Source organism: Sceloporus undulatus, chromosome 2 (genome assembly GCF_019175285.1).
Source record: "Sceloporus undulatus isolate JIND9_A2432 ecotype Alabama chromosome 2, SceUnd_v1.1, whole genome shotgun sequence".
Classification (NCBI taxonomy): domain Eukaryota; kingdom Metazoa; phylum Chordata; class Lepidosauria; order Squamata; family Phrynosomatidae; genus Sceloporus; species Sceloporus undulatus.
In genome coordinates this window covers 104,310,987-104,337,173 of record NC_056523.1, presented here as the reverse complement: position 1 = coordinate 104,337,173, position 26,187 = coordinate 104,310,987, and the positions used below count along the sequence as shown (strand labels likewise).

At 40.9% G+C, this 26,187-nt stretch overlaps 1 protein-coding gene across 8 annotated transcripts in view; it reads right to left on the bottom strand.

Annotated features, from left to right (window-relative positions):
• Positions 1–26,187, bottom strand: part of ARHGAP26 (Rho GTPase activating protein 26) — a 402,649-nt gene that overhangs the window by 53,745 nt on the left and 322,717 nt on the right. The window contains exon 21 of one of the 8 annotated variants that reach the window (XM_042450200.1): positions 10,179–13,403. The exons of the other annotated variants lie outside the window; for them this stretch is intronic. Within the exon in view, the coding sequence (XP_042306134.1) occupies positions 13,319–13,403 (85 nt within the window). The 3' untranslated portion in view covers positions 10,179–13,318. Of the gene's footprint in view, positions 1–10,178; positions 13,404–26,187 lie in introns of those variants that run through there. 8 annotated transcript variants of the gene reach the window in all.

The window sequence follows — 26,187 nt, the reverse complement described above, 5'->3', positions numbered from 1 at the left end:
CCCAGAGGCCCGCTGCCACCGTCGGAGCCCCGGGCGCCGCCATTTTGGGGGGGAAATGGCAGCGAAATCTCGTGCGACCTCCTCTGAGGTCGCATGAGATTTTGCCACCATTTTTTGCCCAAAATGGCGGCGCCCATAGCGGGCAAAAGCCGCAACCGGCGGCGGCGGCGGCAGGCGGAGCCAGGGGCTGGCTTAAAGGCCTCAGCGGTTGCCGACCCCTGACCTAGAGACTCCTAGAGAGGTGTTTTCTTGTGTATTTTGGTTTTTATAATTTGCAGTTTTCCCACTTATACGGAGATCCTGTGCCCCTAAACCCAGTGAATATGGAGAACCCATTATATTTATTTTTTTATTTTTATTTTTTCCAAAGAATTATTTATGTGAGATTTTTATTTTACAATCACACTATTTATGGAGCTATCACCACATACTAGCTTCTAGTTCACTGGAGTCGAGATTTGTGGTCTCTTACATACATATTTCATTTTCATTTTTCTCCTAGTCCATCCCAAAAACTCACCTCCCATTGTACATATTGTTCAACAAATAAAAATATTGGACAGTTAAAAAACATCTACCATGTAAACAACTAGAACAACCAACACTCCAGAGGGAATAAGATCAACAAATCATTTGTAGTACAACTTATACATTCAAAACAATTCCCATTGTATTTATATGAGCTAGGTTTTACACTATTATGTGAAAGGAGAATAACCATTATGTATAGTTTAGGATATAAGCATACTCATAATAATAATAAAATAATAATAAGCACACTCATATAAAATAATAATAATAATAATAATAATAATAATAATAATAATAATATAGAGCTTTAAAGGTAATAACCAACACCTTGTACTGCGCCTAGAAGCTAATTGGCAGCCAGAGAAGGGATTTCAACACTGGTGTTATATGGTCAAACCTAGATGTACCGGCGACCAATCTGGCTGCCGCATTTTGAACCAATTGGAGCTTCCGAACTTGGTACAAGGGTAGCCCCATGTAGAGCGCATTAGAGAAATCTAAAAAAGAGATTACCAGTGCAAGTACTACTTCTTCAAGGTTCTTTCGGTCCAGGTAGGGCCGCAGTTGGCGTATCAACCGAAGCTGATACCAAGCATTCCTGTCCGTCACATCTATTTGAGATGACAACTGCAGAGACGGATCAAGGAGTACTCCCAAACTGCAAACCTCATCTTTTAGGGGAAGTGTGACCCTGTCCAGGACTGGTTGAAAAATCTCCATCCCTGGACTTGGGATACCTGTCCCAAGTACAGTCGGCCCTTCTTATACACAGATTTTTTATACACAGATTCAAGAATCCACGGTTTGAAAATGTTCAAAAAATGTATACATTTCAAATATAAAACCTTGATTTTCCATTTTTATAAGGGGCACCATTTTGCTATGTCATTATATTTAATGGGACCTGAGCTTACACGAATTTTGTTATCCATGGGGGATCTTGGAACCAAACCCCAACGTATAACAAGGGTCAACTGTACCTCCATTTTCTTTGGATTCAACCTGAGATTATTTTCCCTCATCCAGCCCATTACCAACCCAAGGCAGGCATCCAAAGGAGAGATGCCATCCCTAGTCACTGCAACAGTCAGAGACATAGAGAAATAAATTTGGGTGTCATCAGTGTACTGATGACACCACGCCCCATGTCTCTGGATGGTTTCACCCAGCAGCTTCATGTAAATGTTAAACAGCATGGGGGACAGAATGGGACCCTGAGGGACACCAGATGTCAGCTCTCTCTTGGAAGAACAACTGTCCCCCAGCATCACCATCTGTAATCTGCACGAGAGGTAGGACTGGAGCCACTGGAGCACAGTGCCCCCAATGTCTAACTCCCTCAAGCCTTCCAGAAGGATACCATGGTCAATGGTATCGAATGCTGCTGAGATGTCCAAGAACACCAACAGGGTCACACTTCCCCCATCAATGCCCAGACAGAGATCATCGACTAAGGCGACCATGGCAGTCTCAACTCTGTATCCCACCTTGAAGCCAGTTTGAAACGAGTCTAGATAATTGGCTTCATCCAAGATGGCCTGGAGCTTAAAGGCAACTGCCTTTTCCTTCCCATGAAAAGGAAAAATCCAATGACTTGTATTAAATACTTTTTCAACCATGGAAGTGCCAAAGATGATGGATTTGGGTCAGCATTGCTTACATCAGTTTAATACTGCACATTTTTAATTACTCTAAAAAGAGGGGGTGGAGGGGAGACAAGAATCTGGAATCTGAAGTCAACCTCTCCTATCTACTGATCCGGGAGACATTTCCTGCATGAAGCACAGTAGGAAGTAAGATATAAAAGATTAGTTTTGACACAAAAATGCCAAAATGAGGAGACAAAGACGGCAGCTAAAATTAGAATTGTTGGGTTAGGATATTAATCTCGCACAAATGGCAAGTGCTGTGAAGAGGGAATTCTATGAGTCAGCAGCCCAAAATATCCCCCAGCTTGAGAAGACTCATGTACATTAGAGGATATGATGCCTGAGCAAGCGTATCAGGAATGTTAATACGACAGACTTGGACATACACAAGTCAATGACAAAAAGATCACAATAAAATGAGGCATTCAAAAGCAGCATAAAATTAGGCAGCATTTGAGAACCTGAGATCAAAAGTCTGTAATTCTGCCTAAATCAAGTAATGTACAATGCAATGTATACTTCTTTGTCATTTTAAATCTTTTAAGATAATATCATATTTAAACCTGGTCTTCTATACAAGGCTCATCCCAGACGTGGCAATGTCATACAAATCTGGTGCTAAATGTTTAACCATGTATGACTAGAAAGTCCTATGGTAATTCTACCAAGAGACAACCAAAGATGAGACACGTGACTCACCAGTTATACGGATCTAGAAGGAATTATTTTATCCAGTAGTCATATTTCTCCCTGTCCTTGCATCCTCCAGTTATCATCCAAATCTTCCATCTGCTTAATACATATATCTTGAATATCTTTACATCAGGTAGCAAAAATCATGTACATTTATTTATTTATTTATTTATTTATGGTATTTATACCCCACCCTTCAGCCCTAAAGGCTATCAGAGCGGCTTACAATTATTATTTTTAATTAGGTGGTTCTCTGCCCTCAGGGTTACAATCTAAAAGACATGACACAAAAAGAGAAGGGAATGGTGGTGGGGAGGAGGATCAGGTCCCGTGGTTCTTCTCTCCCTCAGAGGCCTGGACCAAGGCAGATGGACTGGAGGGAGGGCTCTTCTTCTTCAGGCTAGCCCTGGTGGAGCTGGGCCTGCCTGGTCACTCCCTCTCAGGCCGAAGGATGACAGTTGTCATGGAGGGAGGGCTCTCTTTCCTCAGGCTAGCTCTGGTGGAGCTGGGCCTGCCTGTTCACTCCCTCACAATTTTTGAAACTTTAGTCTATGAAAGCTCATGCTGTTAACTTCTTTCTTTCAGTTAGTCTCAAAAATGCTACAAGATCTTCCTACATAATAATTCTACAGACTAACATGGCTATATATTTGATTTCTTCATTTGGGTAGAGTCATGAACAATGTGTAGCCCTCCAGATGTTGCTACTATCAGCTCTGTCAGTCAGTATAGTCAATGGTAAGATGAATGGGGGGACTTCTAGTCCAATATCATCAAGTAGCCTTGATTTAGAGGAAAACTGCCCACTTGCAAACTTTATAACAGCAAACATTGCTATACAGGAGAATGCCTCATCAGATGTCAGCTTGAAGGTTGGGCCAAGCTACTGCAATCAGAACTATTCCTTATTCACACACATGTATTTGGGATAATAACATCTCATTGACAATTTGCTCCAGCCTGGAGATGCAATAGCTGCTTCTCCTGAAAGAATAACTGTGTGTGTATGTGTGCTGCACAGGCTTCAAAACACCGAAATACAGTCAACTCTTGCCATCTGATGATTTGAGCATCCCTGTATGGTTCCACCTCATTTACCCCAACAATGCGCCCCTACTGGGAACAACGGGACTTGAGGTCCGACATTTTTGGTATCCACAGAGTAGATCCAGAACATAACCTGTGGATCCATATCCTGTGGATACGAATGGATGACTGTATTTGATGCCTTTAGAAGATAAGACCTAATACTTGCCACGAAGATGAAAGAGAAATAAAACAAAATCCAAAATCCATAAAAGGGCGATACCTTTATTGTCCAGTCAAAGTGCACAAAACACATAATGCAAGCTTCCAATGGTCCACTGGCTTCTTCATCAAGCAAAAAATATTTTAAAAAATCATACAGGAGGATGGAAGGAAGATTGATGGTGTTGGAATCACAGGCTTATATTTTTGTCTCTGCTGTAGTTCAGTTGGTTTGGAGGGATCTGAATGTAGGCAGAGGCCACATCTTTCTTGGCCATGTGCAGACCAAAACAAAGGACAGTAAAATTTACCCTCCATTAGCAGCAGTAAAGTAACTCCTCTTGGGATCCAAAGTATGAAGCCTTTCTTGGGCAGAGAATGTTAATTTTCTGAAGAAGTCTCTGTACTGCTACGTCGGGGGCGGGGGGGGGACCTTCAGGTGCTATATAGATAACATTCAGCCAATTCTAGTAAAAAAAAATGGTTTTACATGTGTTGGAGATAGAAACCTCAAAAAGTTAAGAGGGGAGAGGTTTGTGAGAGCCCATCACATATGCTAAGAGAATCTGGGAGGAAAATTAGGTGGCAATTATGGAAATGATCAGATGGTGGAGGGAAGCTGTGAGTAAAAGGCATACTCATGGCAAAGTCGCGCAATCACATTGAAGATTTTCAGACACATCACACTTATCCAGGCTTTAACCCATGAAGATCGAGTAATGCTCCAGAACAAACCATTCATGGGGAAGTCCCGGGAATCATTTGTTGCTGGAGCATTACTGAATCTTCATCAGTTAAGTCCTGGATAAGTGCAACGTCATCTGAAAATCTTCAGTGTGATCGTACAACTTTGCCAGAAATGTGCCTTTTTCTTCCCCAATTTCCCCCCATCTGATAATCTCCAATGTTAGAAAACCAGAATTTATATAGCAAATGAAGTTGAATCTAAATGAAAATCATTATAGAAAACACGCAAATCCTTGTATTAAACCCTTGTATGGAAATAGGGTTTACAGTTAAAATATTCTACAAAGTAATTTCATGGGGCTGTATACAGTATTAATGGGAAATAGGGGTCACTCTACAGACAGTTGTACAGAGGTGACTAGAATACGAAGGCTTTCATAGAAGAGTTTATTCCTGATGTTTCGCCAGCACCTGCCTTCCCAGGTTCACACAGTATGTGTGTGTGTGTGTGTATTACACACACACACACACACACACACACACCCACACACCTCCTTTCCAGGCAAAATGTCAAGAAGAAACTCTTCTAAAACATGGCCACATAGCCCAAAAAACCCACAAAAAACTATGTGACTAGAATAATCACGTAAGCACCACCTAATGTAATGAAAAGTTGGTAAAGCACATGGAATGGCTTCTACACACAAAATAAAACTGGCATAATCAAAATATTCAAATCTGACATTGGCACACGTTGAAAATGAAGCTTCTGCAATCCATAGAAGCTCATGAGTTAATCTGTATTTCTTCAATATATTTTAGATTGTAAGCCTGAGGGCAGGGAACCGTCTAATTAAAAATAATAATTGTAAGCTGCTCTGATAGCCTTTAGGGCTGAAGGGCGGGTTATAAATACCATAAATAAATAAATAAATAAATAAATAAATAATATCAGAAGGCTTAGTGTCAGTGCCACTCTTATTACACTAGATTACAACAGTTTTTTAGGAAGCTATAAATCCTGTTTGTGGATAAACTAGGGATATAAATCGTGACTTGGCTCATCCTCACTTGGTAAGGAAGAAAATGAAAACAGCAACAACAGAAATAAATTTAAAAATTTAGAAATCCTCTGAGGGTTTTTTTAAATCAGTATTAGAGAGTTTTTGTACATTTCTGAGACAGATTTTTCTGCACATAAGTAAATGAGCAAAATTCAAATCTGCAATAATTGCTGCCTTTCTGCACAAACTAATAAAAGTATAGCTTGTGTCTTTTACTTTGTATCTTTACCAACTTTTATCTTTTTTGATCAGACTGTCTGTCCTTTTGTGATTGTGTCCAGACTCTTTGTTCAAAATGCAGAAAACTCAGAGAAAAAAGTAATTGATGACTTGCTCTTGCGTTGCAGAATTCACAGGGATTGGAGAATTTTCAAGAGGCTGTCTTGCCACAGTGAAATGCCATGTGGCAAAAACTTTAACCAGATTCCCCCCCCACATTCCTAAGAAAGTGTGTTGAAGGAATGATACACACATTTCTGTGACTCAACAAAATCATTCAACTGGGAGGACCATCAAGACCTATCTAGTCCAATCCCCTGACAATGCAGGAATATATGAGTATACCTTAGAGATGAGCATCTACCCTGTTTAAAAACCTCCAATGTAAGATGGTCTGCTACAGTCTGAAGCCATCCCTTCCCCTATCAAAAGTCATTCTCAGGATGTTCTTCCTCATGTTTAGTCATAATCTCCTTGGATGGAATTTGAGTCCATTGAGTCTATTCCTTCCTGCAGGAACAATAAAAAACATGCCCACTGTATCTTAAATTCAGCAAATATAGAAATAGATGTATGATGAGAGAATTAGGGTCTGCCTTCCAACACTTTGGAGGACACCCAGTGAGAAGCAATATGCTTTATTCATATAAACATAATTGTTGTTCGTTTATCTAGAAATCATGTACCCGATATGAGATACCCGCATTTTAGATATAATTTACATGTATTTTTATACTGTTATATTGTTATATGTATTGTTGTATGTTGTGCTGTGCAATGATCTTTGGTCAAAAGCAATAAAATTTGAATTTGAATTTGACATATAAACATGAGCACAGGGCGGGCATCCACTTTGGGAGAGATGGCAGAAGTGCCTCATTTCTGACTCATTTTCATTTTCACATTCCTAGGAGAAAGTGTCAAAAATCCATTTGAGATACAGGTTGAGTCTCCCTTACCCAAAATGTTTGGGATTTTTTTTTGGGGGGGGGGAATATCTGCATATGCATAATGAGATATCTTGTAAATGAAAGCCAAGTCTAAACATGGAATTCATTTATGTTTTGTATAAACCTTATACACATAGCCTGAAGGTAATTTGATATATAATATGTTTAATAATTTCTGTGAATAAAACAAACACCAGCAGAAAGCAAGGGTATCACTATCTCAGGCACCAATGTAGGCAATTTTGGATTTTGGATATTACAGATTTCAGAATTCTAGATAAGGGAGGCTCAACCTGTCACATAATTTCCTCTTCATGTTTCTGATTACTTACAGCATGTGCTTGGGTAGATCCTTCTTTCAACATATAATTAAAAAACGTGTTTTTAGAAAAGGTACCATTTTAAAGGTTGAGTTCTTAGAAGAATAGAATCATAGAGTTGAAGAGACCATAAGGGCCATTCAATCCAACATCCTGCCATTCACAATCAAAGCATACCCAACAGAAGGTCATTCAGCCTCTGCTTAAAGACTTCCAAAGAAGGAGACTCCACCACTCTCCAAAGAAGTGTGTTCTACTGTCAAACAGCTCTTACTGTCAGGAGGTTCCTCCTAATGTTGAGGTGGAATCTCTTTTTCTGTAGTTTGCATTCATTGTTCCGTGTTCTGGTCTCTGAAGCAGCAGAAAACAAGCTTGCTCCATCCTCAATGTAACATCCTTTCAAGTACTTAAACAGGGCTATCATATCACCTCTTAATTGTCTTTTTTCCAGGCTAAACATACCCAGCTCTCTGAGTCTTTCCTCATTAGGCATGGTTTCCAGACCCTTCATCATTTTGGTGGCCCTCCTTTGGACACGTGCCAGTTTTTCAACATCCTTTTTGAATTGTGGTACCCAGAACTGAACACAGTATTCCAGGTGAAGCCTGACCAAGGCAGAATACAGTTGCACTATTATTATTTATTATTATTATTAACCTTTATTTATGAAGTGCTGTAAATTTACACAGCGCTGTACATACAATCTTTTTAATTAGATGGTTCCCTGCCCTCGGGCTTACAATCTAAAAAGACATGGCACAAAAGGATGAACCAAATCTCAAACTGTATTATTTTGCCGCAGGATTATGCTGGTTAGAAAATTGGTGCTTATTAACTGATGATAAATTGTTAAATCTGGAGTGTTGTGATCTGAGTTATGGAATACATGCTTATCTGTGGTTTGGGAAGGACAAGGAACAAAAAGAATTTAAACACCATTTCTTTAGAAGATCGTTGAGTTGGGTATGGACTAGAATTAAAAAATGGTATTATGTTAATCTCCCATACTGGGTTTCCCCACAAGAAGCCTTTTATAATAGAACCAAGAAAAATTCCAAGAAATGGTTAAATTACGGAGACTTAATTGATAATCACAACAAAGGTACACTAACATTAAAAACTAGGAATCAATTGATTATGTCAGGATATGAGATAGATTGGTACCTATATTTGCAACTGTGTAGTAGATTTAAAAAAGACTTGGATAAGACAGGAATTATGACGATGAAGAATGAATTGGATGTTATTATAGAAGATAAAAAAGGGAAACACTTGTCAATGTATTATAAGCGGTTTAATGGAAGATATTTAGAGAATGAGACTATAAAACATACAATGGTTAGGTGGGCTCAAGATATTGGGAGTCCGATTCAATTGGAGGACTGGGAAAAGTCGTGGAAAGTAACTAAAAAATTTACCGCCTGTCAAAATTACAGAGAAAATTATACAAAGATGTTTTTTAGGTGGTATATGACCCCCACAAAGATAAATAAGATTTACAAAACGGGCTGTACCAAATGTTGGAAATGTGGCATTAAGGAAGGAACCTTTTTTCATATATGGTGGACGTGTGTAAAATCAGGAGAATATTGGAAAAAGAAAGAAAATATTATAAGATAATTTTATATATGATTACTTTAGCCAGAATATTGTTTGCACAATGTTGGAAAAAACCGCATTGCCCTAATATAGATGTATGGTTATCTAAACTGAAAGATGTAAGAAATCTAGATTTACTAACTGCCTCTCTGCAAGATAAAAATGTAGAAGAAACGGAAGATGCATGGTATTGTGTAGATATGTACTTGAATATATGCATATAATAGGTACTTGCCAGCAGATCTTAAATGTTTTTTTTCTTGGTTTTTTTTCTTTATTCTTTTTTCTTTTCTATAATGGTCAAGCGATTGTATATTTTTAGTATCTTTATTTATGTATTAAGGTGAACCATACGTGGGAACTTATGTAATCTGGCATGGGGAAGGAGTCTTGGAAGAATTTGAACAGAAGAATGAACATTTGGTATAAGATCGTGTATCTAATGTATCTAACTTATCTTGTAATTAGATGTGCGCGTTTCTTTTTGTATAAACACGTTTGTTTGTTATGTTACTTAATGATTATTTATATATTAATAAAGGCTTTAAAAAAAAAGGAGAAGGGAGTGGTGGAGGGAAAGAGTAAGAGGTCCAGCAGTTCCTCTCTACCTCCGAGGCCTGGACCAAGGCAGATGGCCTGGAGGGAGGGCTTGGCTTCAAAATGGATGGTTAATCTTCTTCCAGGGAATTAACTATTACTTCCCTTGGTGTAGATACTATACTTCTATTGATGTAGCCTAAGATAGCATTGGCCTTTATGTTTTAGAAACTGACAGTTTGCTAGTAAGATCTTGATTGGGTTTTTGCATTTTTCTTAAAAATATTCTTTTTTATTGGAAGCCTCTTTGGTTATTGTTATAGTAGGAAAGTGGAATATACATAATAAACCAGGACAAATCAGAAGCTAGACTGGACTAGAAGCAATAAACCTAGACTCAAAGGTTGATCTCCATACAGTACTTCTCCTGAGTGGCTTTTCCTGTAAGGTACCCCTCCTTCCCTGCATCCTCATAATTTTCTCTTGATACCAGCTGGGAAACAAGTCTATTTGCCAGAGTGACAGCAAAAAAAGCAATGAAAAAAATGGGTAAAGTACATTTGTAAAAGAATACATCCAGGATGAACCAGGGAATCTATTTTGCATTATACACTCACCAAGAACATTATTGCTTTAACACACACACACACACACACACACACACACACACACACACACCCTAAATGTGTGTGAAAAAAATGCAACCTTTGACAAACATAAATTCATGTATGCTGTTTATTACACTCTTCCAGAGTTGCTAAGGATATCTTATTTTACAAGCCACCACGGGCAAACAGCAATCCATATTGAGAGCAGAAAAGATTTAGAAGCCTGCATTGATTCAGACGTTAGGCCTGCCCTATGCATAAAGGAAAGACTTCATTACCTATATATTTCTCACATACATAAATTTACATTCTACATAAATGAGAGTGGCATACAAAGGAAATACAAAAAGGGCATTATTTCCCTTGTAGCTGCAAAAAATAAAACGTCAAGGTTGACTACTTAGTGGACAATAGCAGTCTATACACTCCCTGACACCAACAAAACAAACAAAAAGAGAAAGAGGATTAAATACTGACTACAAAGGAAAACTCATGAAGGGTTTCCTGAAGCAGTGCTTTATCTATTCACCCAGTTATTCTCCTATGCTTGTGAAGTCAAAGGCTTTCATGGTCAGCATCCATAGTTTTTGTGGGTTTCCCGGATTATGTGGCCATGTCCTATACTTGCTGAAGCACACATAACCCTTCATCTCACCCCTTTTCTCCAAAGTCACAGGCAAACTATACATTATTAGAAAGGCTCAGCTAGTGTCTCTGTATCTCAACCCTCCCCCATGCCTGCATTCCACTCAACAGTGAGGATGGAAAGAATATTTGTTGTTGTTTCTCACAATTTTGTTCTTAAAATGAGCTTCCCAACATTCAGGAAACCTGCTCAGGAAAAAATGTCACAAAGGTAAGAAATTTGCAGAGGTTTAATCTAGTTTTCACACTGTTCAGTATTTCTGCACAGAAATACACAAAAATGAATAGCTATCATGCCAAAACTACAATTTTGCAAAAAATACTGTTCCAATATATGCATGTATGCTTTTTTGTGTAAAATTAGTGCAAAAACCCAACCAATTTACACCAAAAATTTGTTTCCAGAATTAGTTTTTGCATGAAAATTGTGGACGCCTTTTGTGTGAAAAATATACTCTGTGCTCACAAAACCCACTGTTTCTAGACATTCATACAGGGTTTTGTGTGTGTGTGCAAAATTAACGTTTTTGCACAAAACAGCAATTTTGCACAAAACCCCATGGGTATCATGAAAGAGTGTTTCTTGCATGAAAAACACTTCAGACCCCGGTAGAATTCAGAGGACCACATGTCCTTTCCTCCTAGGCACTGTCCTCCTGCATCTGCTATTTACATTGCCAAACAGCAATCCTTTGTTTCAATAGATTACTTCTGAATAATGTAAATATTTGAATCTAATGCTCAAGGTGTTTATTCCATCTACACTAGGGGAGGGATTATGTGGCCCATGGGCAATGTGCAGCTCCCCATCTACCCAGCATTGCAGCATCCCCACAGTGTTCCCTGCTCCTTCCACCTACACAGTGAATACAAGTGGTGTTTCATCTTTAAGACCACTGGTATTCTCTTTCAAAATACAGTGCTTTTTGTAAGCAGATACATGCTTTCAAAAGCAAGTGCTTTGCATGCAGAAGGACCCTGGTTGAATACTGGCATCTCCACATAGGACTGAACTCTCCTTCCTGAAAATTTCAGAAAGCCACTGCCAGGTTTAATTTGTGATATTCCTACTGAAAGGAATCTGGCATAGCAAAGCTTAGGAAAGATGGTTGCCTGAGACATTAGAGGCCTATTAGGAACCTGGGTGTGATACAACTAGTCCACTATTGTGTCAACTCTTCAGTGTTGCAGGCAACCATCTTTTCTCAGCTTTGCTAGTGACAATTTTTTAAAGCAGGGATGTCACAAATTGAACATTGGACCCCATGCATATAAAGCATGTGTTTTACCATTTAGCTTTGTCCCCTCTCAAACGCTGCATTCAATATTATTATTATTCTGTGGCCTCAAGTCATTTCTAACTTATGGTGACCCTATGGTGAACCCATGACAGGGCTTTCTTAGCAAGCTTTGCTCATACGGGGTTTACCACTGACATCCTCTAAGGCTGAGAGAGTGTAGGTTTCCATGGATGAGTGGGGATTCCATCCCTGGTCACCAGAGTCATAATCCAATGCTCAAACCACTACATCATGATGACATCATATATTTGTGCGTACATATTGTTATTACTCAAGAGAAAGTGATGTGACAACTACAAACATCATAGGTTTAACTAGCATCATCCCATTGAAGCCAAACAGACTGGATCTTGATAGTGCCTAGATAAGTCACTGCTGAGGAATCCTATGGACATTTCCATGAGTTCCATAATAAAAGAGACACAGGATATAAACAAACACAATACTGATACTAATAATCATAATAGTAATGCCCTTGAAACTATGATGTACAGACACTGGGAAAACAAATAGATTAACTTGTTACTCCTGTACAAATTTCAGCGCATGGTCATGCTAACTGAGAAATTCTGGTTATTCAGTTATTGTCCCTGGAGCTGTGTGTGTACAAGCCAGACTGAGTCTGAAAAGGAAGGACAAAATGAGATCTATAAATTAGCCTTTTCATGACAGTCCTTTTTTTTGTGACACTAGATGCACCTGTTCCTACCAGGACTTCAGCCAAGAGCTTTGCTAAGAGCTTATTATTTCAATAACAAATGTTGTATCACCTTTTACATCGTTTACTCCTTGTCACAGACTGTCAATATTTGATGCTTAGCAGAAAAATGTAATTCTATCTAAAAATATATAATGAGCAAAGTCAGAAATTAGATCTTTGTTCTATTAACCACCAACGAAGTCTACTAAGACATGTATAAAAAGTGAGGTGACTGGAAAGTATTTAGAATCAGGTATCTCCCCTCTTTTTTTTGGGGGGGGGGGGCTGGCTTCCCATCTGTCCTGCCTCCACAGATATCATCTCTGTTGATACAAAACACAGAGCAATGACAAGAATTACAGCTCCTTCCACTTACTTTTCAGGAAGGGGTGGCAGACTATTTATTGTTCTACATTGCTCTACTTTAGTTTTTATTTTAAAAAAAAATAAAAGAGGTTCTGTAAAATTTAAAAAGGAAAGTGAGCTATTTTTGTATGTGTTTTACAACTTCTCTGTCTTGCAGACTGAGTACAGTTCTCAGTCAGTCCACTTCAAATGTAGTCAATATCACTTATCAACACTGCCACCTTCCAGGGATGTGTGGTCTGAAGTAGGTGCATCTTCTGAGGTCTCAGCTGAAGCAGGGGGGATTCTAAATATGAGAACATGGGTGAAAAAAAGTGAGCATAACCAGGGGAAAAAAGTCAAACAGCCTTCTATAATTCTTAACCTACTGATAATTTCGCAGATTAACACTCTTTTGTCAACTTTGTCTGCACACCAGCTTCCTCACGACCATAATGCTGCCAAATGGAAAGGCTCAAGGACACATTAATTGATGGCCGGGATCCATTACAATGGCAGAAAGGATCAGAGCGATTATATTACTTCCATTTGGTGGCAAAGTGATGGTGCTATAGCTGCAGCTAATATATGAAGTTAATTAAGCACAGGGATCTCCTTTCAGAATGAGACAGGATGTCTTTATGACTTAAGAGTTCTATTTTTTTCCCTCTGAACCATTAGGGAAAATCTACTGCTAATGCAGAAATCTGATCCAACTGAACTACAGAGCTGTCTGACAAAGCCGACAGGCAATGGTTAGCGCAGGCAAATTCCCCTGATTATGGTGACTGCTTCCCAGATACATCTATTCACATATGCATGTAGACTAAGGACTGTACATAAACATATTGAAAGATAGAGTTCCCTTAGCTTTTAGATGGAAAATCTGTACCCACAATCCTAGATGTGGCTGAGTTGGATTTCTCTCTAAAATTCAATCAAACCATACATTTTGTACATGTTATCATTTGAGGCATGAATTAGATGTTATGGGAAATGTGTGGCTGCTACCTAAAAGAGAAGATCTGTGTCTATTCCTCTTCAAAAAAAGTGATGTCATGAAGCCCTATGCTTGCCTGCATCTACCAGCAGAACCAAAAGAAACAAGGCAGGGAAACTCAGAATATAATCGAGTCACACCACAGATTTTATGGGATTTTTTGAGAGATGACTAAGCAATGTGAAAGATGAGAAACAAGAACTAGTGTTTTCAGCTAGAGCTACATGTGTTCTTTAACTCAATCTTTTATCTAATCAAAATACAGGTGGCCTCCACATTACACATGGGATATCAGAGAGATCCTTCACATAATACAATTGTTGCATAAAATCTGGAACTCTATATCTCTTACCTGAAATGAGTCTTCTCTCTAGGCATTTTCTAGGTCCTGCAGCGGTTCCCAACCAATTAGGGAGGCCGCCTAGGGAAAAGGGGCGGGGCTTCTGGTCGCAAAGCCCGCTGGGGCTTGCAGTCCCATCCCCTTCTCCCCACAGTTGCCTGGCAGCCATGGGGAGAAGAGGAGGAGGCGCCCCCTGTCCCTTCCTCCCCGCGGTGTGGGCTCACCCACGGGAAGGAATGGCGGAGAGGAGGGGGACCCCGACCCCCATCCATTCCTCCCCACGGGTGGCTGCACCCGCGGGAGGGAAGTGGAGGAGGAGGGACCCCCCGACCCCCATCCCTCCTCCCCCGCGGGTGGCTGCACCCACAGGAAGGAAGAGGGAGGGGAGGAGGGACCCCCGTCCCTTCCTCTCCACGGGTGGCTGCACCCGTGGGAAGGGGAGGGGAGGAGGGAGGAGACCCCCGACCCTCCCTTCCTCTCCACGGGTGGCTGCACCCGCGGGAAGGAAGGGAGAGGAGGAGGGACCCCCACCCCCATCCCTTCCTCCCCGCGGGTGGCTGCACCCACGGGAAGGAAGGGAGAGGAGGAGGGACCCCCGCCCCCCGTCCCTTCCTCCCCGCGTGCCTGTGCCAGCGTGGGCACTCACAGGGAGAAGGGATAGGAGGGAGCCCCGCCCCCTTCCCCTTTTCCCCGTGCGATGCCTGCTCCAGTGCCGGCACCCGTGGGGAGAAGGAGAGGGGGGAGGCAGGGAAAAACCCAACCAAGCGACCCCCCATAAAGGAGTGCGTGACCCCCAAAGGGGTCGCGACCCTCAGGTTGGGAACCCCTGGTGTATAGTATGTTTTTGCCAGAGGTTGATCATAGGAGTTTATCACACAGGGAAAGTTGGAAGTTTAAAAGGGTCAGAATCCACAGTTATCCAGAATATTAGGCACAATTGCGCAAATGGTTTTCAGACAACATGGCGCGCAAACTGCTTACAATCCGACAGGAAAGTGACATGAACCAGGAAATAAACATTTTTGGAAAAACATCGCACAAATGTTGTAGCATGAAAGCTACTTGCAGTTTATTCATGGGATTCTCCTTGTTTTTGTGTTTGTTGCCAGATTTCCCACGGTTCTTTGGGGCGAGTTTACTTCCAGCGCCGTAGAATAAGTAAAATAAGTACCCAAACTTCTCCATAGAGCTCTTAAAACAAACAGCTCATGCAAGGGCAGAGAGAGACGGGGGGAGTGAAGTCTGAGTCCTTGTGCGCTCCTCTCTCTCTCGCTTTCCTGTTTCAGACGCAGCTATCCCCAAATTGTCCCCTTTAAGGGATTTTGGAATTCAGCTCCCAGAATCCAAGGCTACTGGCCATCATGGCTGAGGCTTCTAGGAGCTGAAGTCCAAAATTCCTTAAAGGGCATAGTTTGGGGATCACTTTAGCCTTCCCTCCGAGCCAGAGCTCTTAAAGAAACAGCTACTGAGGCAAAAGCAGGGATAAAGCAAGAGAGACAGAGAAAAGTCTGAGTTTCCCCTTGCTCTTTCCTGTGTATGTCTCTCTGTCTCTTGCTTCAGCCTTCCCCATAGCCAGGGCTCTTAACAGCTGCTGAGGGAAGGCAGGGACACACATATACACAGATTTGTTGTGGTCTATGTGTGAAAATCATTTGTGCATTTGATTGCTTTTTTGGGATTCATACGCTTTTATCATTATCGGGATGGAGGCACATATGATCCCATCGTGTGAAAACCATTTGCGCACAAATGCAGATTGAGCTCAGATTCTGCATGGGATAACAGCGCTTTGCGTGTAAAAATCATTTGCGCAATGGTGAGTTAATAATGGGTTCTGACCATTTTAAATTTCCAGTTTTTTCCCCGTGTGAGAAACTCCATAGAGTCATGTTGGAGGACCTACAAAAGACTAGAGAAGTGTTCTCTATAGGAATCTCTAGGTCCTCCAGCACGACTCCTATGGTCAGCATCTGGTGGAAGCATACTATCAAATCACACTAGAAGACTAGAGAGAACTTTTTTCCCCAACTAATGAAGTGAATCTGCGTTATATGAACTTGCATAACATACAAGCCACCTCTATTGAAGAAATGTAGCATGACAGAAAAATACAACCAACAATCTCCAGTGTTTTGCTTGTCATGCAACCAGGTAACAAACAACACCTGCTGAAAATCCCCTCTTCTATATAACTGTTAAAGGTATATGAGGACTTCCCAAGTTTCAGTCTGGCAACGCTACATGACAAAGGATATGTAGTTTATCAGCAAATGAAGGAGTATATGGAACTCATGCATACTGGGAGCTGCTTTTCTGTTGGTTCCACTTAATGGTGACTTGATAAGTGTTCAAAGGACAGCATCTATGTGCAGATGTCTATGTCTATAGTGCCAACTGTGTAAAGATTGTGGTAGTGTGAAATGCTGAGGCTTATTAAAATGGAAAAGGAAATACAGTTCTCTTGGTTTGTAGAAAACAGCCAAATTATTCTTTAAAAGGAAGAGTATAAGAATGGATATTGTAGAAAATTGTAACATTCAAGGAGGTGAACAATGCTTCTCAGGTGAACATGTAATTGCTAGTAACAGTGAGAAAGTCCATATTTTTAGTCAAAACAAATTCAGTGCATGAAATCTAGATGATATTTGTGTCCTCTCTCTCTCTCTTCAATGCTCTGCACTGTGAGGGAATTCAGCAAATAAAAAGCTTGCAAGTAAAGAACTGGCTCATTGGTCCAAATTAATATGTGAAACTCAGCTCCTCTGCTTTCACTGCCTTCTCAGGGTTGCCAACTCACACTGCTGTAGAAGTCACCATCAGCATTTATTATTTATAACATGGCTAATACTGCTCAGAAATCAATACAGAAAACTCTCTGTTTCATGGTTCACAATCTTAAAGGAATAAGGAAATGAGAAGGAAGCTCATGGAGAAGGTGGCGTTGGCGTTGGTGGGGAACCCCTGCACAAGCTAGGAAATAATGGGAAAAAGTTAAAGAGTATAATAAAGAATGGAAAAAGAAAAAAAAAAAGAGAGAGGTCATGCAGTAAACTGTAACAAAAGAGAAATGCAAGAGGTAAACATGCATTTAAAATAATTTCTTCATCTGAGACAAATGGGTCTGTCAAACATTTAAAAGATGTGAGTTCTGCATACAAGGAGTCACAAAAGAAAAAGCACAGAGAAAAAATTGGGAGGACAAAAAAGATAGGCAAATAAGTGGAAGAGAAATGAAGATCTTTAAAGTTTAATGAAAGAAGCTTAAATCTGATACAAAACAATGAACAGAGGAAGTCAATGAAGGAAAGCATGGAGGTCTAAATCCAACAAAGAGTTAGGCATGCTTAATCCTTTAAGCATGCCTAACTCTCCTTTGAATTTAAGCCATAGAGATATCACATCATAAAAACATGAAGATAAATGAACATATGAGGAAAAAGAGTTGTGACAAGATTAAACTAAGGCCCAAGAAGACCAAATGGGTAAGACAACATATTAGTGAACATGAATAAGGGTCTGAATAAGCTTTAATAAAATGCAGCTATTAAAAAAAGATAGATTTTTTGCAGTCTGTGTACTATTGAAGGAAGGACATGTGAGACTCCTGGACACAAATAATAAAAAACCTCAAAAGAAGGATGAAAGATAACACCCAAATCAAAAGCTTAAACTAAAGAGCATATTAGGCTAAAGGGTCAAGCTATCCGCTGAAAGAGAAAGACAGATGGAAGGGGAGAAATGAAATTTTGGAAGCAAACATAAGTAATTCTGCATTCTGTATATTATGTTTGAGACAATTAATTGCCATTCATACAAATATGGGGTGATGGAAAGAAGAAGAAAAACATAATGCTGAATATTATCACTGACAATACAAACCAGAAGAAACCAAAAAATGAGTAAGTGTAGCAAAGGAGCAGATCAAGAATGGAAGCCTTAGGGGACTCCAACTGAAGGAGGAAACATAGAAGAAAAGGAGACATTGATAGAGACTTAAGAAGAATGGTTTAGGTGTGAAACCAAGGAGTCACAGAAGCACCAGATCCCAAACACTGACAAGAGCTAAGAATCACAGCATGGCCACCTATCTCAAAGCTAAAGAGAGTAAGGGGAACAAGAACAGAACATACATAACCTTTGTGACATAACACATAGAGCGTCTTTAAAGTTTTTTCAGAGAGTATTTTCAACCATGTTGGGAAATAAAAGGCACAGTGACATAGGCAAAGAAAAAAGAAATTGTTTAGTTTGGAGATAAAAAAAGAGAGGAGATTTAGGTCACTTAAGCATTAACATTCCCCTCATCTGCCAGAGTGGTACAAGGTTGGAGAGTGAACTAAAGCATTTGCTGTTGTTGACTGCCCTCGGGTAGACCCCGACTTATGGTCACCATATGGGTGACGTATCTCCAAGACACCCTATCTTCCACTGCTCTGCTTAGGCCTTGCAGATTCAGGCCCATGGCCTCGATTGCATCCATTCATCTGGCATACTATCTGTCTCTCTTTCTACCACCTTCTACCTTTCTTAGCATTATTGTCTTTTCTAATAAGTCATGCTTTCTCATGATATGGCTAAAGTATGACAGCCACAGTTTTGTCATCTTGGCTTCCAGGGAGTGTTCTGGCCTGATTTATTCTCGGAATCATTTTTTTTTTATCTTTTGGGCTGTGCATTGTATCCCCAACATTCTTCTCCAGCACCTCACCTCTGATGAGTTGATTTTCTTCGTGTCCACCTTCTTTTGTTTTCCAGCTCTGACATCTATATATGGTGTGATGGGGAATATACAGTGGGGATGGGGAATATACTTTGTATATGTGGGGGATCCATTTCAGACACACACACCCCGGCATATGGCAAAAAACACGGAACCTCAATTTGTATATGGAGTGGGAGGGCTGTAATAGCTTGAATGATTCTTACTTTAATGCTCAGTTGTATATCTTTACACTTTAGGATCTTGTCTAATTCTACTTCTTTAATAGCTGCCCTTCCCATTCTTAGTCTTCCGATTTCTTAGCTGCAGTCTCCATAGTTGGCTTTACTTCTGATAAATTCTTGGCTCCAATTCTTGTGGCACTGCCATCTGCAGCCTTAGCCCCAAAGGGCATCTAAACAACTCAACTAAACAACTAAAACTGCCACTGAGCAGGAAAATGGACAGAATCCAAATCAGAGATAAAAACACTGGGAAAAAATAACTAAATATAAGAAGTGACTGATACAAAGGAGGTCCTTGTAAGAAGGGGAATAAAACAAAATAATCTGAGAGAAAGAGAGAGAGAATACATGCTAAAGATATGATTCAAATTGTAAGACACTTTGAATATTGACCTAAATCCAATTACTAGGTACCATAGGTACTCAGGTACCAATTACCTGAGTGGACCCACTGAATCAATTGCTGAATGGCAATTCAACATGAATATAAATCCCATTTGTTCAGTCAATCCACTCTACATGGTGGGGGAGGAGTATTTCTTCCTGATCTTAAACATTAAGATCTCAAGCACTGTGATGTTTCTTTGGGGTCCCAGACCATCTAAATCTTTTCCTTCCTGCCTTCTACTTCCTCAGTTCATTGCACATTCTACATACTTCTTTCAACCACCTCCTTTGTGGATGACTTATCTATCAGCTTTCTAATCTCTTCACATTTATTTCTCTCTGTACCTCAACAAGGCCGTTCTTGTACCTTGGCTCTATACAGGGTTTTAATACCATCAGAAACATTCTCATTCTTCATGGTTTGCAAATATTGCACCAACTCAGTAGTTTGAAAGTTTGTGAACATTTGGTGCTATTCTAATTGTCACGGCAACCACTATAAAGTATCAGTGTGTGGATTTCAAACTTTGTACTATCTTCCCCTTTGAATTCAGCCATTAAAAGCAAAACAGAGCTGACCTCTTGCAACAGGGCACAGTATCAGCATAGAGGCCTGGGTCAGTCTGTCTCCCTCCCTCTTTCTTTATTCCTCTCTCACACATGCTAAGTCCTGTTGCTATGGAGCTCTGAGTTGCATTCAAGATAAACATCTCATGTAAAATGAAAAGAAGCTGTGCTTCTGTTCAGAAAAAATAAGACCATCGCCACTGAATTCACCAGCCTTACTTCAAACCTGGAGCACAAGAATACCCCTCGTTGCACACTTCCCATATCTAGTTCCAGGCTAAGATGGAGATGTTTAGAAAATGTATGGTTTGAATGGTAAATCTGTAAAGGATAAATTAAGTAGATGTTGTAGGCTGTATTTCAAAGGAATGAACTGGCAAAACCACCTCTGGGTATTGCCGTAAGTCAACAAGATATTTGAAGGCATATACACACAAGTAGATGCACATAAAATATTCAACTATGAATTCCCACTTTGAAGTATATTAATTAAAACAAATCTCAGTGGAATGTCAAAGTTTAGTCTGTGGTTTAATTTGGAGAGAGCATACTGTATGGCAAAGGGCAAATACAAAATTAGGAAAAGCAAAAGAATCCAAAGCTGGCATGCCAAGTGAACAAGGACAGGAACAGCCTTTGCAACAAAACAACAGATACATTATTTATTATTTTTCACATCAAAAGCAGAAATAACCACAAGCAGTGGCTGCAAAACATTGGCACTTTCTTTGCAGATAATGTTTTGGGACTTCCTTTTGACCAAGTACCGTTGGCCCTCCTTATACATGGATTCAAAATATTCAAAAAAGTATAAATTTCAAGTATCAAACCTTGATTTTTCCATTTTGCTATGCCATTGTATTTAATGGGACTTGAGAATAAATGGATTTTGTTATTCATGGGGGTTCCTGGAACCAAACCCCAGCAGATAACAATGGTCCATTGTAGTTTCAAATACTTGTAGTCCCCTCACACTCAGGACTGCAATTTTCTCTTTTGCATCCCCAATGAAGTCTGTATACACTGATCTTGTGATTTATAATTATTGTTCTCCAGTTTCAATTCAGGGTAGGATAAAGATCTTTGGCATCAGGAATGTTAAAACATAATCTCAGAGCACAATGTTAGCAGAAGCCCAAATAAACTTATAAAGGGAATAATTTTACCTTGACAGATATTAGCTGGCCATTTAGATACATATTCATGACCTGGTAAATACACAGATGTGGATAAAAGAGGAGACACTAACTTTGACCATTCATAACATTCTATCTGTGTATGAATGTGTGTGCATTTATGGGAGCTGGTCTTAACCAGCTGAATGGTGTTAGCATACATCTGGTATTGGGTTAGCACAAGTTCTGCCAGCTATATCAAATGTTGTTCAATGGTTAGATCTGTTTCTGGTGTGTATCACATTCATAGCTGTTCAACAAAGTTTGTGGACCTTTCTCAAAAGGGAACAAATTAACCAGTGACCTGGCACATCACTTTTCCTTCCCTACCTTGGTAGTGCATAAAATCTCTCCAGGTGTATTGTTCTGGCACCTCAAGAGTGGAAGCCACAGTTCCTAAGGAATGTCATCCATGGTACAATTCCAACCCCTCAATTATTATTATTATTATTATTATTATTATTATTATTATTATTATAGCGCTCAAGGAGCAGTAAGCCAATGTGTGCCTTCCGCTCAGTGGTATCAAGGGCTCCGATGCTTTGATGTACTGTAGATAAGGTCATGTTACATGCCATGCATATATACTGTGCCTTTTGACTTCACAGATTATGTGGTAAAGAATCCTTTCTGCAAGGAACAATTTGAAGTATCTAGTGCATTCTCTGTTTGGCTCTGGACACCACCCTTGGCATTCTCAAATAATGACTTTGGCTCTCTATGGTGAAGTGTTTGTGGCTGCCTGCACCAGATCCTTCCATCCCTACCACTCATGACTTCAGTATCTCCTGATCTCCTGAACAGGCTGAAACATAGGCGGGTTACAGACGGGCAGGGGAGGACGTCTTGGAGGTGTATTCAGCTGAATACGGAGCCTCCAGACGACCCGCCCCGGGGGCGTGCTTCAGGTGTTGGAGCTTCCACACGGGGGGCAGTGAAGACGCCTCACCTGGGTCCGTTTCAGACCTGGAGTTTCCAAACCGCCGCCTCGGAGGACGCTGCAAAAAGAGAGCCAGCTTCCGCACGGGCGGCCCAAACCGCGGCTTTTTTTCCTTTTCCCGCATGAGAAGTGCGCAGCTTCGCAGCTGCAGCGCTAAGCAGCGGCGGCAGAAAGCCTGTCTGCGCATTTAAAGCGCCCAAGCCCCTTTAAACTTTTCCCCTGTGACTTTAAAGCTAGGCAGGAGTGGTGTGAGGTAGCAATGTCCAAACTCTGTCCTTCCAGGTGTTTGGACTTCATCTCCCAGAATCCCAGACCACAGGGCAAGGTGGCTGGGGATTCTGGGAGATGAAGTCCAAACGCCTGGAAGGACAGAGTTTGGAGATTGCTGGTTTGGGGACCAGTGAGCCAGGCATGGTGGGAGGAGAGAACAGGAAGGGTAGAATAGAGTAGATAGGGCTGGGAGGGAACACATGTCCTGGGAGGCGAAATGATGTCTTTATGGGACATCATGGGACCTAGTGCCTTGTCAGTGCTCCCTGCCCCTTGATCCCAGGCCCAGGCCCTCTCTAGTTGCCCTTTGCCTTTGGGGGCAAGTTTAGAGGGCATCAAAAGGTCTTGGGCACATTCAAGCTCCGGGGTCTCTTTTTTTTTTCCTTTGCCGGCTGGCGAATGCGCAGCTGCGCAGGGCTAAGCAGCGGCGGCAGAAAGCCTATGGGCACATTTAAAGTGCCCAAGCCCCTTTAAAACAATGGTGGTCTCCTGCCAGCTGGTGATCAGCTGGTGTTGGCATCCTTGTTCGCTTGCACTTTGCCAGTGTCAGCAGCATCATAGATGCCTCCTCTCCTTTGGTCCCCGCGCTCCTGCTGAATCTGCAATGCGCAGCCACAGCTGTCTCCGCTGCCACCGCTGTCCCCCTGCCATCTCCCCTCACCTCCTTTGTACATATCTCAATATTTACAGTTTTAGCATTTTTTATTGTTAGGTGAAAATGGCACAGGAATGTGTGTAGGGGTGCACTTTAAAGTCCAAACTTTCCAAGCAGCGCATGCGTACATGTTGCTCTAGGGTTAGGGTTAGGGTTAGGGTTACGAGGCTTAAAATGCGCCGCAGCTGTGCCTCAGCTTCCACAGCTGCATGGCAGCGGACGTTGCAATTAAAGCCTGACTGCAAACTGCGCATGTTCCAAGACCCCAACTCACTATGCGACGGAGCTTTTAAATGGGCAACTTAAATTAGCGGCGTAGCAATTCTGGTGTGCCGGTGCAGCAGCTCTCATGGCTTCTTCCCCTTCTCGATATGTGTCAGCATTCAGGTAGGACTGCTCCAGTTTCTGCAAAATGTTTGGCTGGGACCATATAGCTATGAGGTCAGCCGTCTCAGTATGAGACCAAGACGTCCCCCTGCCTTTTTTCGGGGTGCTGGTGGATGGCTGAGCCATCCTGCCTGGTGGCAAAGGGGAGCCGCCACACAGCTGTGCCAGGAGCAGCCGAACTGTGCCCTTTCCCAGGTGAGAATGGCGCAGGAATGTGTGTAGGGGGGTCACTTTAAATCCCAAACTTTCCCTTTTCACTTTCTACAACCAAAACATCCGCCGGCAAAAGTTACAACTTCCCGCGGTTCTAGCAACGCATGCGCACAAGTGGCTCTAGGGTTAGGGTTACGAGGCTTAAAATGCGCCGCAGCTGTGCCTCAGCTTCCACAGCTCCATGGCAGCGGACGTTGCAATTAAAGCTTGACTGCAAACCACGCATGTCCCGGACCCCGACCCATTATGCGACGCAGCTGACATGGAGCTTTTAAACCGGCAACTTATATTTGCGGCGTAGCAATTCTGACGTATCGGTGAAGGGGCTTACAGACGGAGCTGCGCAGGTACGCATCAAACAGAAAAGAAGCGGAAAAAAGCAGCACCTTTTTAATGCTGCTTCTTCCCGCTTGAGGCGTGCGGGGGGCGTGTTCATGACGGCATTCAGGTAAAGCCCGTCTGAAGGCTCTACCTTCATGACGTCATGAGTACATCCCTTTTTGCCCGTCTGTAACCCGCCCTACAAACACTTGTTGCCCACGCACTTTTAAGCAGGTGTGCATCCAAATACTGACATATCTGCACCAAGTTTCAACTACATTTGCCATAGTCTTTTTTATTTTTTGCTTTTTTGGTTTATTGCATGAGTCAGCTGTTTTTCTACTATTAACGAAAACTGTAAATGCCAGGTGGCTGAAATTATGAGGCATTATTTTAAACTCTTCAGGTGACAATATTGTAAAATATCTGCCAACTGGTCTACCTCTATATGAATTTTGCAACAAAACATGACTCTGGGGTACTAAACATCCCATCTAGTAGGATGAGATAAGTTCAGAAATGGTTTATTTTCAAAATTAAATGAAGCATCCATCACTAACTAAATTTCCCAAGCTCTTAGGAATAATTGTCCTAAGCAGATTTCAGGAGAAAGAACCCTCAGGGCTTTCCTAGTAGAACTATTAGGTCATTCTTGCCTTTCATCATCATCCATCATTCATCATCCAAACAAAGGTATTCTTGTGGGAGGGATGGGACTTGGAAGCTCCCAGAAACTGATCCTAGTCATACACCCACCAGGTGCCGTCTGTGAGGCTGTCTGTTGGTAATGCATATAGCAATATAAGGTGAGACCTATAGTAGGTCCTAAGTCAAAGCTTGCAGCCAAGTTTAAAAGTGAATTTACTACGTGTGGTTTTAGGTGATCATGGTTGATCAAACCGCAGATGTGTATGTAATGCTGGGATGTGGTTAGTTCTGAAAAGTAAACAAGAAATCTGTATATCAGAAGGAAGGCAAAACAAAGCATGTTGAATCTATATGTACCCCCAGCCTTCAGTATGTAATTAAGAGCATTCAATCTGGACTGTACAATGGCTAGAAGTCAAAATGAATTCAGTAAGATAGAAAGAATAGCATCATTTTAAGAATCAAGTATACCAACAAGATATTTACACAAACTAGGAAGAGAGGGATAAAGAAGAAACTTTTATCATTCCTCAAACCCTCAAAACAAGAAGAGCCCAATATGATGAATTCTGATGGGCAGTAACATATTTGATCCTGGAGGCAAGAGGAATGAGCACTTGAACTCCTTATCAACTCTGTATGACACAAAAGAGATAACATACACATAGGAGACATGCATTTTATGGCTAAAAAGGAGTATTTGAAACCACTTTTAAACAGAAAAACATTAATGCTAACTTTCGAGGAGACATTAGAACTATTATGAATAAAGATACATAAAGATACATCTTTAAGATGAATTTACACAGTAAGTCCTTACAACTACCATTTTTACACAACAATCCATGATTAATCTCCTCTTTGACACTAATTTCTGCAGCTATAGAAAAGTCACCTTTCTTATCTTTACTAAGCGCTCCTTTAAATTCTGCATGAATGTACTGTTGCACGAGCTGAACAACTGAAAAATGAATGTGAAAACACATGACTTTCTATTACTTTCTAGTGCTTGTTTGCATGTTATCCTTTCTAACCAAAGCCTACAGTAATACTTCCTAGATGTGGTGTGTTTCTCTCCCCACTCTGTTCTTCTTAACCTAAATACCTACAACGCATTGCAGCAATCACAATAAAAACAGAGCAGCGTTTGACTTTGGAAAAAACAACAACATGACTTCATAACACAAAAGCTATGTTCTTCTAGCAGCTTCCATAAAAAGGAGTTAACCTTTTTACTTGGTATA